The sequence below is a fragment of the Arachis duranensis genome, chromosome 8 (genome assembly GCF_000817695.3).
Source record: "Arachis duranensis cultivar V14167 chromosome 8, aradu.V14167.gnm2.J7QH, whole genome shotgun sequence".
NCBI classification, from domain to species: Eukaryota; Viridiplantae; Streptophyta; class Magnoliopsida; order Fabales; family Fabaceae; genus Arachis; species Arachis duranensis.
The window spans coordinates 18,439,426-18,463,804 of NC_029779.3; the positions used below are offsets into that span (position 1 = coordinate 18,439,426).

The 24,379-nt window shown below is 31.4% G+C and overlaps 2 protein-coding genes and 2 long non-coding RNA genes across 12 annotated transcripts; 2 read left to right on the plus strand and 2 right to left on the minus strand.

The window, feature by feature from the left end:
* Positions 1–645: 645 nt before the first annotated feature.
* On the minus strand, positions 646–2,991 carry LOC107461267 (uncharacterized). Its single transcript, XM_016079747.3, has 2 exons — positions 1,706–2,991; positions 646–1,332 (listed from the first exon to the last, which is right to left on the minus strand). The coding sequence occupies exons 1-2, from the start codon at positions 2,691–2,693 to the stop codon at positions 800–802; spliced, it is 1,521 nt and encodes a 506-aa protein (XP_015935233.1). The 5' UTR covers positions 2,694–2,991; the 3' UTR covers positions 646–799.
* Positions 2,992–12,829: 9,838 nt separating this feature from the next.
* LOC107461273 (uncharacterized) lies at positions 12,830–15,870 on the plus strand. 3 transcript variants are annotated; one of them, XR_008002067.1, is made up of 5 exons: positions 12,831–13,069; positions 14,503–14,600; positions 14,698–14,860; positions 15,084–15,207; positions 15,480–15,870. XR_008002067.1 is itself a non-coding variant. In XM_052252729.1 (4 exons), the coding sequence occupies exons 1-4, from the start codon at positions 12,911–12,913 to the stop codon at positions 15,108–15,110; spliced, it is 447 nt and encodes a 148-aa protein (XP_052108689.1). In that variant the 5' UTR covers positions 12,830–12,910; the 3' UTR covers positions 15,111–15,473. The 3 variants fall into 3 exon arrangements, 1 of the variants encoding a protein (XP_052108689.1); XR_001586596.3 differs by having other exon boundaries at positions 12,843–13,094; XM_052252729.1 differs by lacking the exon at positions 15,480–15,870 and having other exon boundaries at positions 12,830–13,069; positions 15,084–15,473.
* A 1,199-nt stretch (positions 15,871–17,069) lies between these two features.
* LOC107461259 (uncharacterized) lies at positions 17,070–18,865 on the minus strand. Its single transcript, XR_001586578.3, has 3 exons — positions 18,531–18,865; positions 17,780–18,173; positions 17,070–17,626 (listed from the first exon to the last, which is right to left on the minus strand). It is a non-coding gene; the product is annotated as an uncharacterized LOC107461259 (long non-coding RNA).
* An 83-nt stretch (positions 18,866–18,948) lies between these two features.
* LOC107461260 (uncharacterized) lies at positions 18,949–21,290 on the plus strand. Of its 7 annotated transcripts, XR_008002071.1 has the most exons (6): positions 18,953–19,104; positions 19,170–19,198; positions 19,333–19,525; positions 19,701–19,805; positions 20,076–20,231; positions 20,749–21,290. It is a non-coding gene; the product is annotated as an uncharacterized LOC107461260 (long non-coding RNA). The 7 variants fall into 7 exon arrangements; XR_001586587.3 differs by lacking the exon at positions 19,170–19,198 and having other exon boundaries at positions 18,949–19,104; XR_008002070.1 differs by lacking the exon at positions 19,170–19,198 and having other exon boundaries at positions 18,951–19,169.
* The last annotated feature ends 3,089 nt before the right edge of the window (positions 21,291–24,379 follow it).

A 24,379-nucleotide genomic window follows, 5' to 3' on the forward strand; every position in this document is an offset into this window, starting at 1 on the left:
CCAAATTTGATCTTACCCACTACAAATTAGGTTGTCAAACCACTTCAATTAAAGAGTTAAAGTGGGTTAGATACTCGTGAGTTCGAATGGTATTGTCTATCTTAAAAACATATTAAATATTTAAAAAAAATTGTAAAACTAGCTGATTAATTTTATATAATAAAAGTAATTTAAAAAGAGTTAAAGTAAATAATAAACTAGATTTTATAGTTCAATTATACCTATTTAAAATAATAACACAAATATTAAAAATATAAAATAAGCTAAAGAATAAAAAAAAATAAAAAATTCTAAGTCATAATACAATATACAATATCACCTTAAAAAAAATTATAATATAGCACAATAAAAATATTAAATAATTAAGAGTAATTTTAAAAACAAATATATACAACCTATACCCTTTGACATATTATAACAGAAGGATAGATTACAAACTCCTTTCACTTGTATAGTTGTATTGTCATATTAAAATAAGTTACTACGAGTCCTTTCCCTTTTTCATCTGTTGGGACTATTTTTAACAGCAGTTCACACGAAGTTGCTCAAACAGTTGAAAGAGAATGTGTAGAAGCAAAAAAAAAAAAAATAAATAAATAATAAAGAAGTTAAGAGCTCAGCCAGCAAGGAGAGAGGGGGAAAAAAAAAGTAGAACGCAGAAGACAAACTGTATGGGACTAGTTAGTCAATGCTAAAGCCTTCATCAAAATTAATTTGCCATGTACATGAATCTGTATAACAGTGTGTGTGTGTGATGTATGCAATGCAATATATGTGCAACAAAGTGCTGTGCCACAGATTATGATGCTGAATTTGGAGATTTTCCAGAACCATCCAACACTATTTCAAATAGATCAGCCTCAGACTCTTCATCAAATTCCACTGTTCTAATATTACTATTATTATTATTGTTGTTATGATTCATATTATTGTTGCCATTGTTGTGGCTTCCTCTGGTTGCGGAGCGATTGCGCCACTGAGAATCAATCCTTCCCATGGAAAATAGCTCCCTACTATCATCATAACCCAAAGTAGCAGCAGGTGAATTTACAAGCGGGGCTATAAAGCATGGATTTGGTGTTCTCTGTGCATTTGCAGGAGCATATTTGAATGAACTTTGTCCAAAATTAACTAGTACCATGATGTCTATATTTGCAGCCATGATTGGATATAATGGAGTTCCAAACACTTGTGATTGACAATGGATTACATGCACCAACTCTGAGTCTAATGTGAAGAACACCTTCTTCTGCCTTGGATCAAAGCCACAACCAATCACTTTATCAGTTCCTACCCACTCTGCCTTCTCTGATTCAAATACAAGTTTCATTCCTGTAAAGGGAATTTGAAATTTCATTCACCCTTAGATGTCTCAACAAGCATATATAATATTCTTGGAAAATAAAATTGTATAAACCATGTTTGTGTCCCTATGCTTTAGGTTTAGAATCTCAATAAACCAACAAACTAATAAAAGGACAAAGTAGACACAATTGTTTTTTAGTCATGTGATTGGTTTTAATACTAAGGGATTTTTAGTTTATGTCTAGAAATGTGTACTAAACCCATCAGCTTCACCTGAAAACCTTACCTACCAATTCAAAACTAGTTACCTAAAGGGAATTTTTGCTCAAATGGGAAAAAACAAATACCAACAAATTAGTCTGCTAAGTCATAAAAAAATGGGACATGGAAAAACAATTACCATCAAGAAAAACAGAACCATTGGAGTTGAAGCCAATGCTGGCAGGGTAGCTTCCTGGAACTCTCAAAGGAACAGGACCTGCAGCAGTTAATCCCAATGAGAACATCACAGATTCATTTCTCTTTCCACCCTCTTTCCCATCAAGTTTCATCTCATCAACACTATTCTTACTATGATTATTGCTGCTAACATGAACCAAAGCCTCCGAATTCCCTTTACTACCATTTCCACCACCACCTTGAATCACCAACAACTTTGTCTTCTCACCTTCTCCAACATTCTTCCCCGCAAATTCATACTCATTACCACCACCACCATACAAGATTGTAATCTCAAAATACGCTTCTTGAGGAAAAGAATAGTTCCCCAAAGGAGGGCCAGGAAGGGGAAGAGCCGTTCTAATAACAGAAGCAACATTCATAGAAGAAGAACTGTTGTTGTTGTTATTGTATTGAAGAATCTTCTTCAACCCAGGATTGAACCTCACCTTCTGCATAAACTCAGCAGAACCCTGAGAAATTTCCCAGCTTATCTCAACCTCAGATTCTGTTCCATGATGATCATCACTAACCGGTGCTGCACACACCCCCAAAATCGATGACCTTTTCGAAGGGGATGGCGTGTAAGTCTTGGAAGCTATGAATGAAAATCGAGACCAACCATTTTCAACAGCATCAGCAGCCATAGAAGGATGATCAGACCAACTGAACAGAACCCTTTTTCCAGATACACCTCCACGAATAACAAAGTAATTTCCCTGTTTGTTCTTGTTGCTGCTACTTTGATGATCCAATTGGTGATGGTGATGATGATTATGAATCCTAGAAAGTCCTCCTTGGAGACCACCCTCCATTCTGGTCAAACTTGCAGGTTCCACAAAATTCCCTCGTTTTCTGAGTTGGTAAAAACGCCATAAGAGAAGGAGCAAAAGGGTTGAAACGCATCCCACAGAAGCTGCAACCAACGCAACACGTATCCACTCCCTCATTATTCTCTCTTGAAATCGATATTGTTGCTGATAATTCCTTTGGCTCTGGGTTTTGAATGCATAGACTGATTGTTGCTTGTGATCACAGAAAAACAGAAGGGGTGAGTGATGTGACGGTGAAGGGAAGAATATAATTAGAAATTGGAACAAGGACTTAGTGAAAAAAAAGGAAGAAGAAAATTATGAGGGAGGCGCTGGCGTGGACTAAGACTTGTTCAATCAAAGCATGCAGAGAAGTAGAAGAACAAGAAGAATATAACAAACTTGAATTAATTTCTATTTTTATTTTAATTTATTATCGGAACCGACCAACTTTGTCCTCGTTAATCAGCAACCACCGCGTTTGTTGATTTCATTGTTTTTTATTGTCCGGACCAAGATTTTATTCAACTTGATTTTTAAACAGATTCTTTTGGACTGAAGCCTTATTGCTCTCCAATATTTTTAGATTTGAAAATCTTTTATTTCTAAATATTATATAATTCATTTTGTTCCTTTTACGACAAAATTTAAGAATCAAATTTAATTCTTTTTCATTTTAATAAGTGCTCTCACTGTAATTACTAGCCAACATTTTCTTATATAGACACGTTATTATCAAATAAATCTTTACGTGTAAAGAGTTTAATTAAACTTTTTTTTAAAAGAAAGTTTAAATAATAAATATTTATATTAAAAGTAGTTTATAAATAAATTATTTTATATTTGATTTTTTAATTTTAAAAGTGTTTATTTTAAAAAAGTTTGATATAAAAAATTTTTATTATAAAAAAGTATTTTTTTAACTTTTTTATAAATATTTAAATAGCTTTTTAGAAAGCTATAATTTAATTTTAAAATTACAATAAACATTAATACTATTATTTTTTATAAATTAAAAGTTTAAAAAATAATTTTTAAAATTTTTTAAATAGGCCCTTAGTACTCGTTCATTTTTTAGTTTGATGATTTTTATGGGTGTGATTGTGTTCATGCAAGTGTGACAATTAATTGTTAATAATGATATGCAAGTGAAGGTTTTAGATGGTCTAAAGAAGAGGGTTTGAATTTATGTTTTTTTTTTTATTTTGATTAATTATGCCTCAAATTAAAAAATAAAATTTGGCTTCTATTTTGTCTACGAGATGGATTATACATGAGACAATTTTATTTTGTCTCATAAATCGTAAAAAATAGAATCAGTGCAAGAAAGAAAAAGATAATACAGCTATATATCCTAGTTTAGTTACTTTGTGCAATGTAACTTATATTCAGTTTCTACTAAAATGTTGGTGAAATTTCACTATCATTTTAAATATTACATACACTAATTTCTAAAAACTCAACATAATCCTATCAAAAACAAATCAAGCTTTAACATAAATTTGACTTGACTAGACAACATCCTAAACTCTCAACACTCTAAGTGCTTACCTAACTTAGCAAGGGATACATCAAATACAAGATACAAAACCTAAATACAATCAAAAGAAACAAGAAATAAATCTTGAATTTTCTCTCCAAGTTTCTCTCTATATCTTTTCTCTCAATGACTTTTTCTTAATACCTCACTTATGTACCTTTTACCACTGAATATAAACAAAGAAAGATACAACATACAAATAGAATGCTCAATGATAAACCATAAAAAAGAGATGATGTTGCACAATTTTAACGCTATAAGATGAACAGGATTCAACACTCTCAGATGTAGCTCTTCATCTTGACAGAATATTTCTTTAATGTAGAAATAATGTCTAAAACGTTGAGTAAGAACATTAGAGAAGCTCTCAATGAAACTCCAACTCGGTTCTCTCCCCTTGAACAGAAATGAAGATGACTTTTCTTTTTGTATTGAGTTCTATGGCCAACTCTAGGGTTTGTAAAACAAAGTCAACTTCTTAAATTTTGAGTTAACTGATGACTGTCTTTCTTTTTCTTCAATCAAACCAGAAAATCAGGGATTTAAATTCTGAATTAAGCAACACAGTAAAGAGATGAACAACGACAACTTCATAGATCTTAGATTTCTCAATAGATGTGCCAAATCCAGGCTCTTAATCTTGTACTTTGCTTTCAAAAAATAATATTAGCCATTGACTCATAACAGAAAAAAGTAACTACTATTTTTTTATATTGCCCAAAATAATTGTGCGAGAGAAGGAGAAATCAGTAAATAATTGACTTGTATATTAATAAAAATAAATTACTTTTTCTCTTTTAATTATGTTTAATTTGTGCAAGTTGATTTTGATCAGACATTAGCTTTCAGGATTAGCTTTTTTCTTTCTTTCTCTTTGGTGTTTAGAAAAAAAATGAACCTTTTTTTTTTGTCTGTGCAATACCTGAAATAGCATAGCATCTGAGGGAGGGTTGCTTTTCTTTTTCTTGAATAACAATGGACTGAGTTATGGACTCATCTCCATTTAGCAGCTTTGGTCCAAAAAATTATGATTCATATGGTAATACTTGGGCCTGTAATACTAAACAACTTCATCAAATTCCAATTGAACTTCTAATCCAACAATCAACATGTTTGTCATCATTAATTTTTGTTATTATTTACTAAACTTAATAGCCAAGTATTTTTAAATAAAAAACTCTTGCTACTCAATAATTTCTAATAATTTTTATCTGTATTCAATTAGTATAAATATTAAATTTTTTTTAATAAATAAATTTTATTAATTTATATATATAAATTTTAAAAGAATAGATCTTCTTATTTTTTTTAATTTTCTTGTAAACTAAAATTTTTTTATCGTATACTCTTTAACTGAAACTAAGAAAAAAATGTAAAAAAAAATATTGAATAGTAAAAAATTACACTTTAAAAAAATTAAAAAAATTCACGAAATATTTTTGTTTTAAAAAAAGCTAGTGGTTCAACAGAATTTTTTAAATAAATAAATATTTTATTTACCACAATACACAATTCGATGCATTTTTACCAAAATGCATCGTATTTATTAATACTATAAACGAAAAGACGTGGCTGTATTACGTTTGTACATGTAGTATGTAATGCCCTTATCTCATTTATAATATACACGAGATACATGTAGTATTATTTCGTTTGCACTGTAAACGAGATAAGTCTGAAGGTAACCTATATATATGTATTTCGTCCACAGTGGCGGTTTATAACTTGTCACACCCATTTCTTCAACTTTTCTCCCACTTTTATCCTTTTATAATCAAATTTTGGAATTACTTCGAGATTATGGCGTCTACCGATATTCACGATGCGGACATCAACCGACTGAACGCGACGTGGCACATTGTTGGGGCAATCAACTTTGAAGTTGGGTGTTGTTTTTTGTTTTATATTTATGTTAAAGCATAGATGTGTTGCCATACTTAGGGTATTTTTATAGAAATAACATGCAGTATATGTTAGGCAAATGAATATATTGTAAAGGAATGATTACAATAATAAAGTATGATGTTAGGCATAATTTGAAATAGATTTGTTAGTTAAATGTTTAATTAGCTTTGTTCTTCTTTAATCTAAGTTATTAAACATATGTTTATTACTTTAGTTATTAAATAGGATTGTTAAAAATGTTTAGTAAACTTAATTAACTAATTTACAAGATGTTTATGGTTCTATTTTACTAAATATTTAAGTAAATGGTTCTGCTTTTATTTTTTTATCACTTAAATTAAGTTTTTAAGTTGACGTTGTACTTGTTGTTAGTTATTTAAATAAATATTTTTATTTAATCTAACTTTTGAAGGAGATGAAAAATGCATATTGTTATTAATTATTTAACTAAATAATTTTATTTAAATTAAATTATATAGTCATTTATTAATTTAGTTATTAATTATTTAAGTAAATGTTTTTTATTTAAATGAATTTATAATATAAATATTTGTAGTTATTTGTTACAATAGTTTACTTATAATTCAAATTAATTTGTTATGTATATGTCTGTTGGTAGAAATTGTTATTTTGAAATTTTTATAGTTTTATAGGTTTACTGATTTCTAATTTATTTATTTTTATTGTTTACCTGAGGGAGGATGACTTTGACGACGCTTTGCCACTCAGAGATTTCATGTTCGACAACTCTCTTATCACAGTATTTGTGGAGCGCTGGCATCTAAAAATCCACACCTTCCATCTGCTGTGGGGTGAGTACACCATCACGTTGCAGGATATTGCGTACTACCTTGGACTACGCGCTAATAGAAGCATGTGGGTGGGTGCTTTCATGACTTCTATACATGGTGCGGGACCGAGTCTTGGGAGTTGGTTGGACAGCTACTCGGTGGCAGATCTCCTCCAGTCCAGCAGTAGGGAGCGCAGAGGAATGAGTCTTTCTCTCTGAAGTTGACAGGGCTTCGGGAGTGTGTCCGACAGATGCCCGATACTGACGATCCAGCCACCCTCTGACAATATAGGAGGTGCTACATACTACTGATGATCGGGGGTTACCTAATGACTAATAAGTCTAATAATCAAGTCTATATCCAGTTACTCCCATTACTAAATGACTTTCAGAAGTGTCGTTCTATGTCTTGGGAATATGCGATAGTAGCATGGACATACTATTCCCTAAATTTTAATTTGGCTTGAAAAGAAGAGTAGGTTGCAAAATATTGATATTGTTGATGAATTAATTTGTGCTGAGCTTCTTAATCCATCCAAGTTCCTAGTTTATACAATGTGGTTACAAAGTACATTATCTATAGTCTATGTGGTAGAATTAGACCAACTTCTTGTAAGAAGGATGTTAAGTGCTTGAAGTTTTACCCAAGGTTGCGAGAACCGGACCGGTCAATAAACCGGTGAAGTGATTGGTTCACTAGTTTATTGGTTCGATCGGGGTTCAACCGGGATTCAATCGGTTTAATTATTAAATATTAAATAAAATTATTAAAATTTAATATAAAATTTTAAATATTTAAATTTAATAATTTCTAAATCATGCTCAATAAAAATACTAATAGAGATAATTTATTCATAGTAATTAATACAAAGTTCCTCTATTATTTAGATGTAAATAGTACCAATAAAAATAAAAAATCCTCTAAACTACATTCTTAACAATTACCTCATTCTAGACATTTCCACCATATAACAAGAGTGACTTTATGCCAGTAAGAAAGAACACAACACAATACAACATATAAGGAGATTAACAAAAGAAAAAATATGCAGTTGAACCCAGGAATATGTCTGCAAATGCCATCATTGATTGAATCGGGTGAGGAATTTGCCATGGCTTAATAAGTGGATCCGAATCCAAAATCTAAAAATCCAAATTACAAATTACAAATTACATACAACAATTAAGAATGACAGCAATCCAAAATTCAAAAGATTATATCAATTCATACACTATTTAAAATCCAGAATTATATTCAGTAAAATTTAATATAACACAATAAAACTTATATGACAAAACTCAATATAACAAAATTCAAAATCCAAAGTTCCAAAATTGAACTTATATAAAATTCAGAATTACAGCATGATTAATTCATATAATTAACAAAATAAAAAAAATTGAAAAGCAAAACTCTGCATCAAGCCATCAATTCATATAATTAACAAAATAAAAATGTTAACCAGCAACATCCTTTTTGTAATTCCAGCGCAACCAAAAGAGCATAAATCAACAAAAGAATAATAGAGTGAAGTTTTAGGCTATGTATTTCGCAACATTGACACGGCAAGCAAGCTTATCAGTTTTCTTATCTGGGATTTCAACTGAAAACTCTTCTTTCAGCATCAAATAAGAGCTAGAATCAGTTGAAGAGTACAAGTATCTCAATTGTACAATGACACATTCATTCCCAACAAAGTACCATCAACAACTCATAATTAGAAGAATTAGAAAAAATCAGCAACCAACAACTCAGAAATCAGAATCAATATAACATACCAAGATTTTAAGTTTAACTAATTTCACTCAGCAACAAGCCAATAACTAGTAAATTAACTCATAATTAGAAAAAATAGCACAAAAATATCTCAGAAATTTACCAATAATCAACAAGAGTTAACCCAGAAATCAAAACAAAACAATAATTCAGCCCTATTAACAATGAACAACGAAGAAAATTAACTCAGAAAACAACTAAATAACCCAGAAAAACAATCGACAATCAACATAATTAAATCCACAAAAATAGCAATTAACCCCCAAAAATGAAACTGAAGAAGCAGTGGAGGGATGGACGCTTACCAACGGTAACAGTGACTGAGCTACGAGAAAGAGAGAGAGAACAGAGACGAAGTAGAAAAACGCCGATGAGAGTGAACATGCGTGAGCGACGACGATGAGAGAAGTCCACGACAGAGTTGAAGCGCGCCGGTGAGAACCATAAGCGAACCAAACTTAACAAAAACAAAAATTCTGCAACTCAAGGCCGACGACAACGATTGGCTTGACCTTCGAGAGGGTTGTCATTGTCGGCAGCGATAGTGGCGGGGGCTGGCACGCGTTCTGGAGCTTGAAGGTGGCTGCGATAGGGTTTCGTGTTTGGAGAGAGAAGAGAGAACTGAGATCTGAGAACTGACTGGTTTTTCGCAGGCCGATTTGTAACATCAACCGGATTGGCCAAATGACCAGTTTTTGGTTAACTCGGTCGAACCGGTCGGTCCGGTCCAATTTTTAGAACCATGGTTTTACCCTAAGAAATTTGTTAATCAGACATGACTTGATAAATATGGTTATCCTATATACAAACGTCGTAATATGGGTGTTACGATTAGATTAAATGGTGTTAATATTGACAATAGATTTGTTGTGCCATATAATCTGTTGTTGTTAATGAAGTATCAGACTCACATAAATCTAGAATTTTGCAACAAGTCAAATGCTCTCATGTACCTCTTTAAGTGTGTTAATAAAGGTCTATATCGAGTTACAATGACTATTGGTGATTGTAGTGAAACAGTTTGAAATCTTGTGTAGTTGATTAGATTAAGCAGTATTATGATTGTCATTATCTTTTTCCTTCTGAATCTATGTGGAGGATTTTTGTTTATGAAATCCATCATAGGTAACCATCAGTGCAGAGGTTAAACTTTCATTTATCAAATCAACATATTGTGTTTGATGATCGAGATATAGTTGCTCTATTTTTCTTTGAAACAAAGATCCAATAACAATGTTTACTGCTTGAATGATAGTTAATAAACACTATGCTAAAGGTCATAATTTAACATATGTTGAATTTCCAATCAAATTTGTTTATAGATTAGACTCTAGGGAATGGAGACCAAGATAAAAAGGGTTTTTCATTGGGAGACTGAGTTTTGGTCATCCCTCAACTAGTGAATTGTTTTATATGCGCATGTTTTTGAATGTCCAAAAGAGATGCACTAGTTTTTGGAGCATAAGAACTATGAATTTTGTTACATATGATACATTTTCAAAAGGCATGTTCAGCTATGGGTTTTTTTATATATGATAATGAGTTTGTTGAAGCTATTAAGAAAGTTGTTGAATTATCATCAGGGGTATAACTAAGGAAGCTTTTTGTTATATTGTTATTATCTGGTTTCATGGGAAGACCATCTTTGATTTAGGATTAGACTTGGATGCATTTATCTAATGATATTCTTTGTTGTAGAAGAAATGAGTTGGAATATCCAGGTGATCATTTTCTTATTCTAATGTATTTATACATGTTTATGCTTGATTGTATAAGCTTTTCTTTTTAATTTTTAATTTTAATTTTAATTTGACTTTAAGGAAAAAAACAGACTTAACAATGATAGAAGAATTAACTTATATTCTTAACAATATGCTATTCAAAGTTAATTGTTAATTATGATTATCGTTTGTAATTATAAGTATTGTATTGTACAATTATGTATTTATTTTAATGCATTTGTCATATATGAGAACAGTTTAAGTTGTATAACTCATAATTGGAGATAAAACTTTGAACTTAATGGTATTTTTTTATGATTTACTTTTTCTAAATTTGAATAAAGATTGTTTTGTTTTACTTAAAATATTTTTTTGTAATATAACTAAAATATTATAGAATATGATACTTATTAAAGATTTATAGTGTATTGTTTTGGAACATAATTAAAAGTTTAGACTTTAATAGGATATAGATCTATTCACTAAAGTTTGTAACTCCAATTTGTGTTATCTCTCTTTCAAAGAATTCTCTATTCCACTGAAGATTTCAGACTCATGCACCCTTCAATTTGTAGGTTTAGTTGGCTACTCGATTATGTAATACTTTTTTATGTGTTCATATTCGTTACGTATCTAGGTTATGGATAGTAACTTTATTGTTTGTGTTATGGTTTTGCTGTTTTTTATTTTCGTCACTAATTGTGAGAATATCTTTACAAAATGAATGATGATGTTGATCCGGTTGAGAAAATCACACCATAAAAAGTCTTAAAAACTTAAGGTTAAGATAAAAAAGTTGTGGTATGGTCCAGATACTACTTCGGGGGATATCAGATATGCTATTTCGGATGCAAATAGTTTTAATGGATGAAAATATGAGAGTCGTAAGACCATGTATGGGGCTGATGCCTGCCCAGTGCCGGAAAATCAAGGAAGTTGGTGACCTGATGACAGGGGAGCCGGCGACGGGAGAATTTATCTTGGAAGCAGAAGAACTACTAAAGCTACGCGAAACTATCACAAGAGTTTATATGCATGAAGAAAATGTTTATATTATGTCATATTTTTCGATTATCCCAAACCATGAGATACAAAATTTGACAAAGCATCATTTTAAGCTTCTTTTCTAATCCAGTAATTTCTTTTGGCATTGTTCATTTCGGTTTGAGTTTTTGTTCCATAAATGAAATTCTTGAAAAGATAATGGATGATGCTTTCTTGATAGGCAAATACAAATTCTTATCTATCAATAGGTCTTATAAGAATTTATAGATTTGAATGGGTTGGGAGTATTCTATGAGAGTTTGGAATGAGAAAGATCATAATTGAAGTTGATTTAACAGAAGTGTTCGAAGAACTTGTTAAAAGACAAGAGAACTCCTAATGTCATAAACCTTGTTGAAAAACATTTAGGATTTTAAATGCAGATCTTGGGAGATTAGTTCAACATGTTTTACGAGAAGAGAATATATGTGCAGACTAGTGGATTAAACACATACTAGAGAAACGATTTGAATTAACTTTCATTGACAAATATTATCCAAATCTCACATTTTTAAAGTCTTAGGATTTTTCTTTTATATTGAAAATAGGCTAAACGCTAAAAGAGAATAAAACTAAATGGGGATATGGATATTTAATACCTCTCTATTTTTTAATGTCTAAAGATGTTAAAAGGGAACACTTCAACCTCCATGCTTGTTATTACCTAGGCTTTTTTTTCATATTTATATTAGGTCCGTTAGCTGTTGGTGTACAAAAAAAAACATTTTTATATATCAATTAAGGAAAAAAATCAATGATGCTATATGTACAGACATTTTTATAATTAATTTCAACCAATTTAGTACAAATTCAGCGGAAAAAAATGTGTGCATACGTAATCGTTTTTCATTTTTTGCAATTTTGCAACACATAAATTTTTGTTGAAAAATATAAAAATTTATTGATATAGTACAAAAAAAATTTTCACATAACACAAACTTATCGATATAATAATATAGAAATTTTTGTACATAACACATAAATATTTGCGCATAGCGCATAAATTTTTGTTATGAATGTATTTTATTAGTTGAGTGAGTCAATCTTTTAGGCATGCGATTCTTTAAAAATTTATGTGCTGTACAACAAAATTTCTATGTTATACACTAAAATTTCTATGATGTACATCAAAATTCATGTACTATATATGTTTTGTTGGTTGAGTGTCAATGTTTTGAGCAAGTGCTCCTTCAAAAATTTTTGTACTCTATCACTATAAGATTTCTATTTATTTATGGGACTTTTTTTATGGAGGTTTTTTAAAATTCCCCTAATATATTTTGTTTGTGGCATAATATAAAACTCCCATTAATTACTACTAGTTAAAATTTAAAAATCTCAAATCTAATTGTCCAAACAAATATTTATATCCAAAATTATTATAATTAAACCTAAACAAATTTTAGGCCATGGATTCCTTACTCCCACTTTTATGTGGGAGTACCATTAACCTATCTAAAATTATTTACAAATTGAACCCCGTTTTTTTATTTTTTAAAAAAACTAATAATTAAAATTTTGCCTCTCTAGTTTTGCTTTTCACACTTTTTCCCTTTTCTTGTAACTATAGTTTCAGAGATGAGAGATATCTCTGCTAGAATTTTTTCAATAATGCTCATGTTCTTCTCCCATCTCTGCAGCTACCACTGTCGCTATTGCTTTCTTCACTCAGCACTGCCACCACCACTTCTACTGCCGCCACACCACACTTTCCGGTCCTCTGCGTTGTTGCGTTTTGTCTCTGCTCCTGTGAACTACTCAGGTTTCATTTTACTTTATTTGTTTTAATGCTTTTTCTATGGCAATTCTTGTGAATTTGGAGGTTTTTCTGTTGTCTTCGCACCACAGTTCTTATTTTATTTTATCCCTCTGCCCTGCTTTTTTGCTTTTTCAAAAAGAAATTGCGATAAGTCATTGAAGCAATTTTAATTATGTGAGACATGAGTCCGAGAGATACATCATGCAGAATTGGTCTTTCTTTATCAATTAGAAGTTAAATCTTGTTGTCTATATGATTGTTAGACTTGATTGATTAATTTTTATTTTGTAATGTGTTTGCATAAAGAATTAATTGATGGAACATGTCCATGAGAATTGAAAATCTTATTCCCTTCTAGCAAAGAACTATCTTAATTAATTTTGGATTTTTTTCATAGCATCTACTTTTAGTTATATACTATCAAATGTACTTCCTGTCATCCTAATGTAGCAGAGTTGTATTCAGTATTCAGTTTTAGTAAGGAAGAAAACAGGCTTCATCAGTTGTGAGCAAGGAGAATAGGCACTGTTTATCCTCTGCATTCCTAATTCACTGTTTGTTATTTAAGTGAATTTGAAAGTTCTTGCTCTAGCAGGATCCAACAATAATCTTTATAAAGTTATTTGGCAGAGTATGCTTTTTGAGAAGTGTGCAAATGTGTAATTTTGATTGGCAATAAATTTATTTATGAGTTTAATAGTTTTACTTGAATGTTGTTTTGATTTCAAAAGAATTGTATAGTAAACCAGTTTTCAATTAAAAGTTTCCTGTCCTTATATGTCGGTGATCATATATTGCATTTGTGAGAATCATGATAGTTTGCACTACCTTTGGCTATAGCTTTTCACATAGAATACGTACCACAACCAAAAAAAAGCTGTAAATTTGATGACATGTAACATGGTTAGATTAGATGTATCCATATATCTAGAATGTGCACAACAATAATCCATATTTGTGTTCGTCGGTCATCAATCTTAAATTTTATTCATAAAATACAGTGTAGAGTGAAATAGATACCTGAATGATTCCCTTGCTATGGGTGAGACCATGCATTGATTTATGCCTCTCTCACCACTTTCTAAGTCTTCCCTTCTCTTAATATCTTCCTCATCTTGGTAGAATTGATAATCTTGATACTTAAGAAGCACTAGGAGTCACAATATTAAATCTATTAGCATAAAGTTGTCACGTATATAGTTTAAATTTCTGAACATTAACTTTTTGGTTTAATTATAGTCATGCTAATTGTGAAGTGCAACGGTTTACAAAGTTTCTGATAAAAAACTTACCAAAATTTCCTTAATTCTCCTTTTGTTCTTCAATCATCTAGCATTTTCATTTTTTGTGCAATATTTGAAATTTTCTACACACCTCAGTGTTCTTATCTTTCTCCCAATCATTGCTGCAGAGAAAGACATCAAAACTACTGCTTTTGATAATTCTCAATGACACAGTGGATCCTTTTATGGTGTTGATAACTCTAGTTATAATAGAACTTACTATCAGGTAGTGACTTTAATTAACTATGTTGTTTGACATTTTATATTTTGTTCAAAGTAGATTCTTGACTTACTTGAAAATTGCTACTCTTTTTATTCTTTAGGAGTCAATATATGCTCAAGCACCGCATGGAATTTCTGGTGTTCAATATTTTGAAAACTATCAATAGCAATTTGATCCTAGATATGGAAGAGGATATGGTGTTCTTACACCACACCAGCAATCTCAACAGCCTAATTTTATTTGTCCCACCACAGACTGCTCAGGTTCCCCAACCTCCCCAAATATTTTAACATATAACAACTTAAACCATTAAGAAACTAACAGTAGCAGCTTTTTGTGTCTTTGTTTGGAATTGGTGTTCAATTACCCCATGTTTTTGTCATTGTAAACAATCACCTCTAGATTGTTTTGAAAAACAGAATTATGAGCTTGTGTTTTATATATTGTTTAAGTGACATTTTTCTTCTGTTTATATATGCTGAACAGATTGTGAGGGAGACCAAATGTTATTGAATGCATTTTTGACTTCTTTGGTACCACTATCTTTTGTCAAATTTGGTTTGAAGCATTAGAAGATTTCATAGAGTGATCATTGCCTCGGCATTTACAGGTAACCTCTGATTTATTCCATCATTATTTTCTTTTTGTGCTTAATTTGTGACATGCTGTGATTTTTAGGATTTTCTGGTTTTGAAGTATAGAAGCAAAAAAGGTGATTCACTGGTGTAATAAGGATAGTCTCACAATCTGAATTATATAACAAATTTTATTTATCCATTAGTGCTTTCTCATTTTGAATCCATTTATCTGGTAAATGAACTAAATATTACTTCACCGCATTAGCATTCATCTTATCCCCTTTGTTTGTTATTTTGTTTGCAGGAAAGAAGTTTTGTATCTTTAAGATGAAAGCAAGAGTTATTATTGAACCAACAATAGATAATTATATTCTAAATATAAAGCTCTAGAGTATTTCAAGTAAAACGGTCTAGAAAAATAAGTTTATTCATAATTGCTTTATGAATTTGAAGCTGACTGGCACAAAATGACTTTTACTATGTTGGTTGCCTAAAATTGAAAGTGGTCGAAATGCTCTAGGCATTGAAGTAGCAGGGAAGGGTGCAATTAGTTTTGAAAAATTGGAGTAATATCTTGGTGTAATAATTGTGTGACTTTATTTTATGATTGATATTGTACTTTGTAATTTTATATGATTATTTGTATTAAGTTATATTGTATTATATAACTTAAGATAGATCAATTATATCTTATAAATTTAGGATATGTTTGAGCTTTTTATTGCTCATTCTTTGGATTAAGTTATATTGTATCTATTATACCAGCAATAATTGATTACAATAATATATAGGTCACTAATAATTTATATTATTTTTTTCATATAACTGACTAATTAAAGGAAATTAGTAATATAAAATTGACAAATTAAAGGAAATTAGTAATATAAAATTGTAACATGTAGAGGAAGGATAAATTAGTGTATAAACTAATGAAAAATAATTCAGTAATATGACTTTCAGATATACAAAACGTGATATAGAGAAAATAGTAAGTTTTGAGGGTTGGGAAGTTCATACGGCAATAGGTATTTTTAAGTGTATAAATAGGTTGTATTACATGATATGTTGATTTAATTACACTAACACATTTGTTAATGCTTAGTAAAATAAATTACAGCTGCATGAGAAGAGAAATTTGAATAAGATACAAGCATAGTAGCTTATGATACATTAATAACATCTTTGGTGAGATTGGGAACAATTATTCATATCTTCTTTTTAGATTTAATAAAATAGATATTTTTTTATTATGCATTTTTTATTTCTCTCATTAAGTCATTATGAATCAATTTTTCGTTATCATAGAAAGAACTTACTCATTTGGTTCAGAGGAGGTGGTTGTTCCCTTGGCAAAAGAGCATAAGGAAAAAAAAATTGCAGCAAACTGAACTGTTGTAAACCACTACACTATTTAAAATTGTAAACTACTAAACCATTTACTTGCACAATTTCATACTACTAAACTATTATAATTAGCGGTTACTTTCTGTAGGAATCTTCTATGATACAAAATATGGGAGAATGGATGATGCATATAAGGCGTTTGATGAAAATTGTCAACGAAGAACTTGCGGCTTATACCACTATGATTACTTCGTATGCTTATAGTGCAGAAAATTGTCAACGAAGAACTTGCGGCTTATACTACTATGATTACTTCGTATGCTTATAGTGCAGATTCTTACCCCTATCTGACGTTGGTATATTCATGCTCTTATTTTGGAAACAGTTAAATTGCTTCCACCGAGATTATTAACAATTTAATTCATTATCTGGAAGCTATTTGATTTCCAATAAAGGAACATCCTTCAACAATTTCAGTTGTGTGCAGAAATGAAGCAGCATGATTCCGTTGAAGTTCACAACAATTTAGCAATGGATAATTCAGTGAATATACTAAAGAAAACCATGGTCATGAATGAATCAAATGTGTTAGGAATTTATGATACCCACTGAAAGTTCTAGATCATGAAGAATGAGAAGAATACATGCTTAGTTCCTGAATCACCTCTACCATGTTTGGCCTTTGCTCAGAAAGCTCATGAATGCACATCACTGCAATCTTTGAAAGAATTGCTGCTTCTAGTTTCGAATATTTTTCCTTTAGATTTGTGTCCACAAAATCATCAAATCTCAAAAACTCAACTGCCATTCTGATTGAACCCCCTACTGTTGTCTTCCCAGACAGGACTTAAAGAACAATGACACCGAATGCATAAACGTCGCTCTTCTCGGTGATGCGTCCAGTGGTAATGTATTCAGGAGCTAGGTATCCCATGGCAGCACCAACTTTCGGTGCCGAGTAAACAATGTCGTCTGCTAGAAGCTTGGGGAACCCAGCATCCATGATCAATGGGTTAAACTGATTGTCAAGAAGAACTTTTTCAACTAAAATATTTTGGTGAACCATTGTAGGTTTGCTTGCTTTATTGCTGTGCAGATATCCAAGACCTGGTTAAAAAGGATTAGCAAATACTCAATATCAACCAGATAGATACTTATGTTCATTCTGCATAATGATTATAGCTTAATCTTTACTATAGGTTCATAATAGTCATCTTAATTCATGTAACCGATGCTAAATACTAAATAGTTGAAAAATACCTTGTTGTAAGAAAGAGGCAAATTTTCTGATCTACAATGAGTTTCTTAGAAAATATTGGGTGTCGAAAAAGAACTACCCTTTTGCATTGCCCTTGATGATGGAAACCCTATTAGAAGACTCAAGCACATTTTCACTTCCATCTTCCATATCAAGATAACAAAATCATAGACATTCACCGGTTACAAAATCATAGACAAGGTAACATTCACCTCTACTACTTGAGTAACAAAAACCTCTCATCTTTATAATGTTTTCATGTCTCAGTGAGGTTAGCAGGCTCAATCCCTTCAAGAATTCAATTTCCTCAGGTATGCAGCATGTCACATTAATACTTCTGATGACCACAGAAGAGCCATCTCTGAGAACTCGTTTGTAGACGGCAGAGAATTTGCTCTAACCCAATAAAAATAGAAGCAAGTGAGAAAGTATCCGTATGAAGATGAACAAGCTTATGCAAACACATTACAAAATAAAAATTAATCAATCAAGTCTAACAATCATATAGACAACAAGATTTAACTTCTAATTGATAAAGAAAGACCAATTCTGCATGATGTATATCTCGGACTCATGTCTCACATAATTAAAATTGCTTCAGTGACTTATCGCAATTTCTTTTTGAAAAAGCAAAAAAGCAAGGCAGAGGGATAAAATAAAATAAGAACTGTGGTGCGAAGACACCAGAAAAACCTCCAAATTCACAAGAATTGCCATAGAAAAAGCATTAAAACAAATAAAGTAAAATGAAACCTGAGTAGTTCGCAGGAGCAGAGACAAAACGCAACAACGCAGAGGACCGAAAAGTGTGGTGTGGCGGCAATAGAAGTGGTGGTGGCAGTGCTGAGTGAAGACAGCAATAGCGACAGTGGTAGTTGCAGAGATGGGAGAAGAACATGAGCATTATTGAAAAAACCCTAGCAGAGATATCTCTCATCTCTAAAACTATAGTTACAAGAAAAGAAAAAAAGTGTGAAAAGCAAAACTAGAGAGGCAAAATTTTAATTATTAATTTTTTTAAAAAATAAGAAAACGATGTTCAATTTGTAAATAATTTTAGATAGGTTAATGGTAATGTGGGTGTAAGGAATCCATTTCTAAACAAAAATTTGTCCAAACAAATTTAAAATTGAAAAATAAAAGTGAGATTTGAAAGCCTAGATCTATCACATTCATCTCTTTCGCCATTGTCACCATCAAGCTCGCCACTGTCGCCATTCATGTCCTCATCGTTGCCGCCATCAAACTTCTATGTCAATGTGTTGTTTCCTTCCTCTACACATCATAGCTTTTGAGATCAGAGAGACTGAGTTCGTAGCCACCGCAGGTGCCTCCATCAAGCTTATTCCATAGCTTTTGAGATTAGAGAGACTGAGTTCGTAGCCACCGCAGGTGCCTCCATCAAGCTTATCCGTTGACACGTTTGATTTTCTCCTCATTCATCTAAGTTCAATTTTCTGTTTATTCATTTTTCTTTTTAATTGTTATTTATTTAACTCAGTTTGGATATTCTTTTGTTTTTCACTTTTTCTCTACATTTTTCATGCATATATAGCGGGGTTGGAATTTGTTATGAAGAAAGGTCGCATCGGTGGTAGTGGGACGACAGTGGCAACGATGGAGCAAAGAATGGTTCTTCAGAAAGCGCAACAGGTGAAGAAGAGTAGACATGGACCGAGGTCGCGAAGCTCAGAATATCACGGCGTCACTTTCTATCGAAGGATCGGATGATGCGAATCGCATATTTGGTTAGCAATCAATAATTCGGTTATAACTTTCTTGTTGAGTTTTATTTCTCCATTTTGATAATTTTATAATTGATGCTATTTTTATTTTATTTTATTCTTTCTTTTTCCCCTGATTCAACAACTCCATGCTCTGATTCATGATAATTAATTAATGATGCTCTTAATTCAACAACAGCATGATGGATTATTCCCCTTTCTTGGAAATTGATACTTTTTCCGATGACAATTTGAGAAAATGCACTTCTCACCTTCCTTCTAACCTTAGTAATGGCTCTTACATGTTAGTTCTCTCTCTCTCTCTCTCTCTCTCTTGTTGGAACTTCCATTTTGAGATTGTTGTTATTTGTGTTGTGGATCAGAGGTATGCATATTTGATTCTATCATCTGTTTGAAAAGTGTGTGTTGAGAATTCAAATTATATGAAATCATTCAAAATTCTTTCTTAGATTTCACTGCTCACTATTTTCATTCATGCCAGAGAAAGTCAAAATTCATCTGGTTGATTTATATAGATTGTTGCAAGGTAATAGCTTACAATAGATTTTGGCAGGACATAGAGAAAGTATGGTCCAATTGATATTGAAGATAAACCTCTTGGGGTGATTCAATCACCGCCTGTCTCACCCTCATTGGCAACAGAGTCGCACAGATTAGAGACCATTGGAGCAAAGCAAAGGCTGTTGATAAGCACAACAATGACCCTCAGGTTAGTAAGTGGAACCATTTTCATTTATTTTATTTTTCCAACTCTTGTTTTCCCTATTTTATTGTATAAATTGATTAAAACATCTTTGCTCATGTCTGGGTTAATGCACTATCTATTGTCTAACTATCTTTGTTGCAGTTTCTGAGGATGATGGTGATTCATAGTGCAGTTTGCTTTATGTTCAGTAGCAGGTTGCTTTAAGACACTGAAGCTTTTGTTGCAATTGTTTGAACAGAGCGTGCTAATTAGTTTGCACTAGTCACATGTCCGATTAGGATACTCTTTTAATTAGTTAGTGCGCAGCATTGCACTAGGGAATGAATCATCTTTAATTTTATTTCATTAGTAGGCATTCTGAACTTTCCTACTTTGTTCCATTTTACGTTGTCTTCCTGACAAGTAAATAAGTTTAATTGACTGAGTTTTGTAACATGTTCATCCCTGTGAGTGTGTTTAGTCTAATCCTTAAGGCACTAATTTGTTGGTCCAATGCTAATTAGATTTATTAATTTTGCAGATTGATATTCCCGCTTCAGCCATTTGTTTCTAGTCACTTATAGAAGCTTCTTCGGGCTTGCCTAAGCATGAATGGGAGGTTGGTTGGTCTTTATCTTTTTCCTACACTTAAATAAGCAATTAATGTTCAAATATATAAGGAGTTGTCTGTTACTGCACGTCTTGTAGTCCCATCAAACCAAGTGGGCTGTTTGATAGGGAAAGGAGGAGCGATGATATCAGAAATGCAGAAGGCAACAGGGACTAGCATAAGAATAATTGGTGGCAACCAAGTTCCAAAGTGTGTATCAGATAACGATGTTGTTCAGGTGTGGAGATGATTCTTTATTTCGCATTGCTCAATCAAGAGTTGCTAAAGAATGGTTCTTATTTCTTTACTACATTATTCTGTGTAACTTATAATGCAAAGAAATCAACTCCTCCCTAGGCCTGAACAGTTTTCTTTTTCTCATCACTCTTTCTGTTATTTTGTGTATTTAAATGGTGCCAGTTATACCTTGACTTAACTTCAAAAAGAAAATGTAAGCCACACATCTTCTGTTTCATGTTTCATTTAATCTTTGAATTCCCAAAAGAGATAAAGGTGACTTGATTGATACCCCATGGTGATTAGAACAACTCCAGTGTCATTCAGTTTCACTTATATGGCTTAGCATATTTGGAGTTGACAAGAGAAACATCGTATTTCCTAGAGTATTTCTATTTACATAAAAAATTTATAATATATTTTTGCAGTGAATTCATCAGGACAAATCTTGCAATGATGTTTATGGATTTGTTAATTACTATATTTGTGTTTCGTTGCCAGATATGAAGAGAGTTTTCAAATGTTAAGGATGCATTATATAATGTAACTAATAGACTGCGGGATAATCTTTTTGTTAATTACATAATGTTTATGGATCAGTATACTCACTCTTGTTTTTAGTGGCATACACCACCCTTAAAATATGATCGGTTCATGTACTTGTATGAGATTGCTAATTTATGTTGATGAGCTCATATTGTCATATTGTTGGTTTATGTGAGTTATATCTTTGCCTTTGCATATTGCTGTTGCAGAAGCAGATATGCATATTTCACATTCTTAATGGTAAACTAACTTTTGCCCTCTTCTTTTTCTTTGATTTGAGTTGTTTCATTTGCGATTCTTGGATTAATATGCATATACTCTGTTTTATATATTATTTTTCTTTTTAATTTAGATATTCAATTATAATTGTGTGCTATGATTTAACAATTTCTAATCTTCTGTGAAAGCAAATTGGGGGCAAAAAGGGTCATTTGGGGGCTTAATATTTGTTTGATGCTAGAAATTCGAGTTGAACTATAGTTGTTCTGGTGATTTGAGGTTTTTAAGGAGAAGTTCAAATTTTATCAATGGTCTTTGAAAATTCAGAATATTCGATATTAAGATTGTTAGTTATGTTATAATTGTAGTTTTTTTTAATAAATTTTGCAATGTTTTCGACATGAAGGAAAAGACGAAAACTACTACTCTTGAGCGCATCTTAGTGTATTGTACATCTCAAGTTTGTTTCTATCTTAGAGTAAGCCACAACTGTGATTTTGATTTTAATTTTGAGTTGCACAATGAAATTGCGGGCAGAAGTAGAACATCATGTTGGTCTTAGAATTTACATAATAACTTTGATAGCTTGTTAGTAATAGGTGACATGAATTTATTATTTTTCATGTTGAAGTATGTTTGTGGTTGTGATTAAACATCTTGTTGCTAGCAAAGGGAGGTAATGAGTTGCATTGTATAAACTAAGTGCTTATCTTTTCTCTTAATATTCTTTCCGTCCTTTCATAGTCATCGGTTGGTACTTGGTGGTTGATTATAAAAATTTATTTGGTTAATCTTTCTGTCCTTTCATAGTTATAGTTATGTTGGTACTTGTATGAGTTCATTAATTGGCTTTGTTGGAGAATCGCCACCAAGTGATATAATTAATAAATATTTAAAATTGAAATTGTGCACTCTGTTGCTTGTTTGTCTTGTGTATTTGATTCGTGTGTTTGTAGTATATTTCCTTTTAGTTAGAATAATAACATATAATAATAATTATAAACTAAGGTTTTGAGGTTAGTGCCTAGGAAAGCATAGACAGCTCCAAGTTCTAAGTAATTTAATTTATTATTAGTTTTATATTATTTCTTATTATTATCAGCTATAGTATATTTCAATCTTTAAGACTGATACACCAATTTAATACATAATTGTGCAGAAATGAGTTTCAAGGTTCGCATTCTCTACTTCAGTTCATGAATATAAAATATCGGGTAAAGTACTAAATTGGTACCTTAGGTTTGGGCGTAATTTTGTTTTGGTCCTTAAGGTTTAAAGTGTTCTATTTGAATCCAAAAAAGTTTTATTTAGCATCAATTTAGTCCCATAGTGAGGTCAAAATTAAATAATTAACAAAATGTCCTACATAACAACAGTTCAAGAACAAAATCGATAATCTGGAGAACAAGTACAAGTTCCAGAAGTACAAAATCAACCATTGATGCATCAATACATTAGATTATCAATTTTGTTCTTGTACTGTTGTTATGTAGGACATTTTATTAATTATTTAATTTTGACCTCACTGTGGGAATAAATTGATGCTAAATGAAACTTTTTTGGATTCAAATAGAACACTTTAAACCTTAAGGACCAAAACAGAATTACGCCCAAACCTAGGGGACCAATTTAGTACTTTACCCTAAAATATCCTCTAAAGGTCTTCTTGGATTGCATCCATATTTTTATTTTGAGGCTTTTATGTAATTAGATGATATTGAAATATTGAAGTTGTTGCTTTATTTTACTTTTTAAAGAAAAATAGTTATAGTTATGTAGAACAATATCATATGCAAATATATTTGGAACTATTGACATTGAGAATTTTTTTGTATATAGAGTTATGTCTTATATTGAGTAATTGTGTTATAAAAGATTTAGTTTTTAAATTTTGATATTAAAAAAATAAATTTCTAATTTGAGAATATATAAATGAGATGAGATTAATAAATGATTTGAAATTAAAAATAAATAAATAATTACAGAATTTGTGGAGGTTTAAAAATCTCACAAAATAGTTAATTTTTGTTAAATTAAAAAATCAATTTGTGGAGGTTTTAAACTGTCACAAAAGTGATTTAAAAGTTAAAACTCCCACAAAAGTGTAATATAAAACCTCCATTAAACACATACAAAACCCCCATAAAAGACCTCATGGCACCTCAAATTTGGGAGTTTTAAAAACCTCCACAAACCATTTGGTGGGGTTATAAACCTCCACAAATAGAAAAAAAACCTCCACAAATAAACAAAAATCTTGTAGTGAGTTAACATATATAGGAGAAGTGGAAGATAAAGACAATAAGGATAATGATGATAATAAAGGAAGATGAGGAGAAAGAAAAAAAAGGAGAAAAAATTAAACAACAATAGTAACAAGGTAGCGATGATGACGACGACAGCGGTGGTGGTAGGGACAACGACAACAAAGGAGAAGAAGAAGAAGACGATGATGATAACGATAACGAAAGAGGAAGAAGAAGAAGAAGCGCTTGCGAAAGTACGAAGAGAAAGAAGTGCACAATGACTTAGCTGAAAACTTGATTTGAAAAATGTTTGG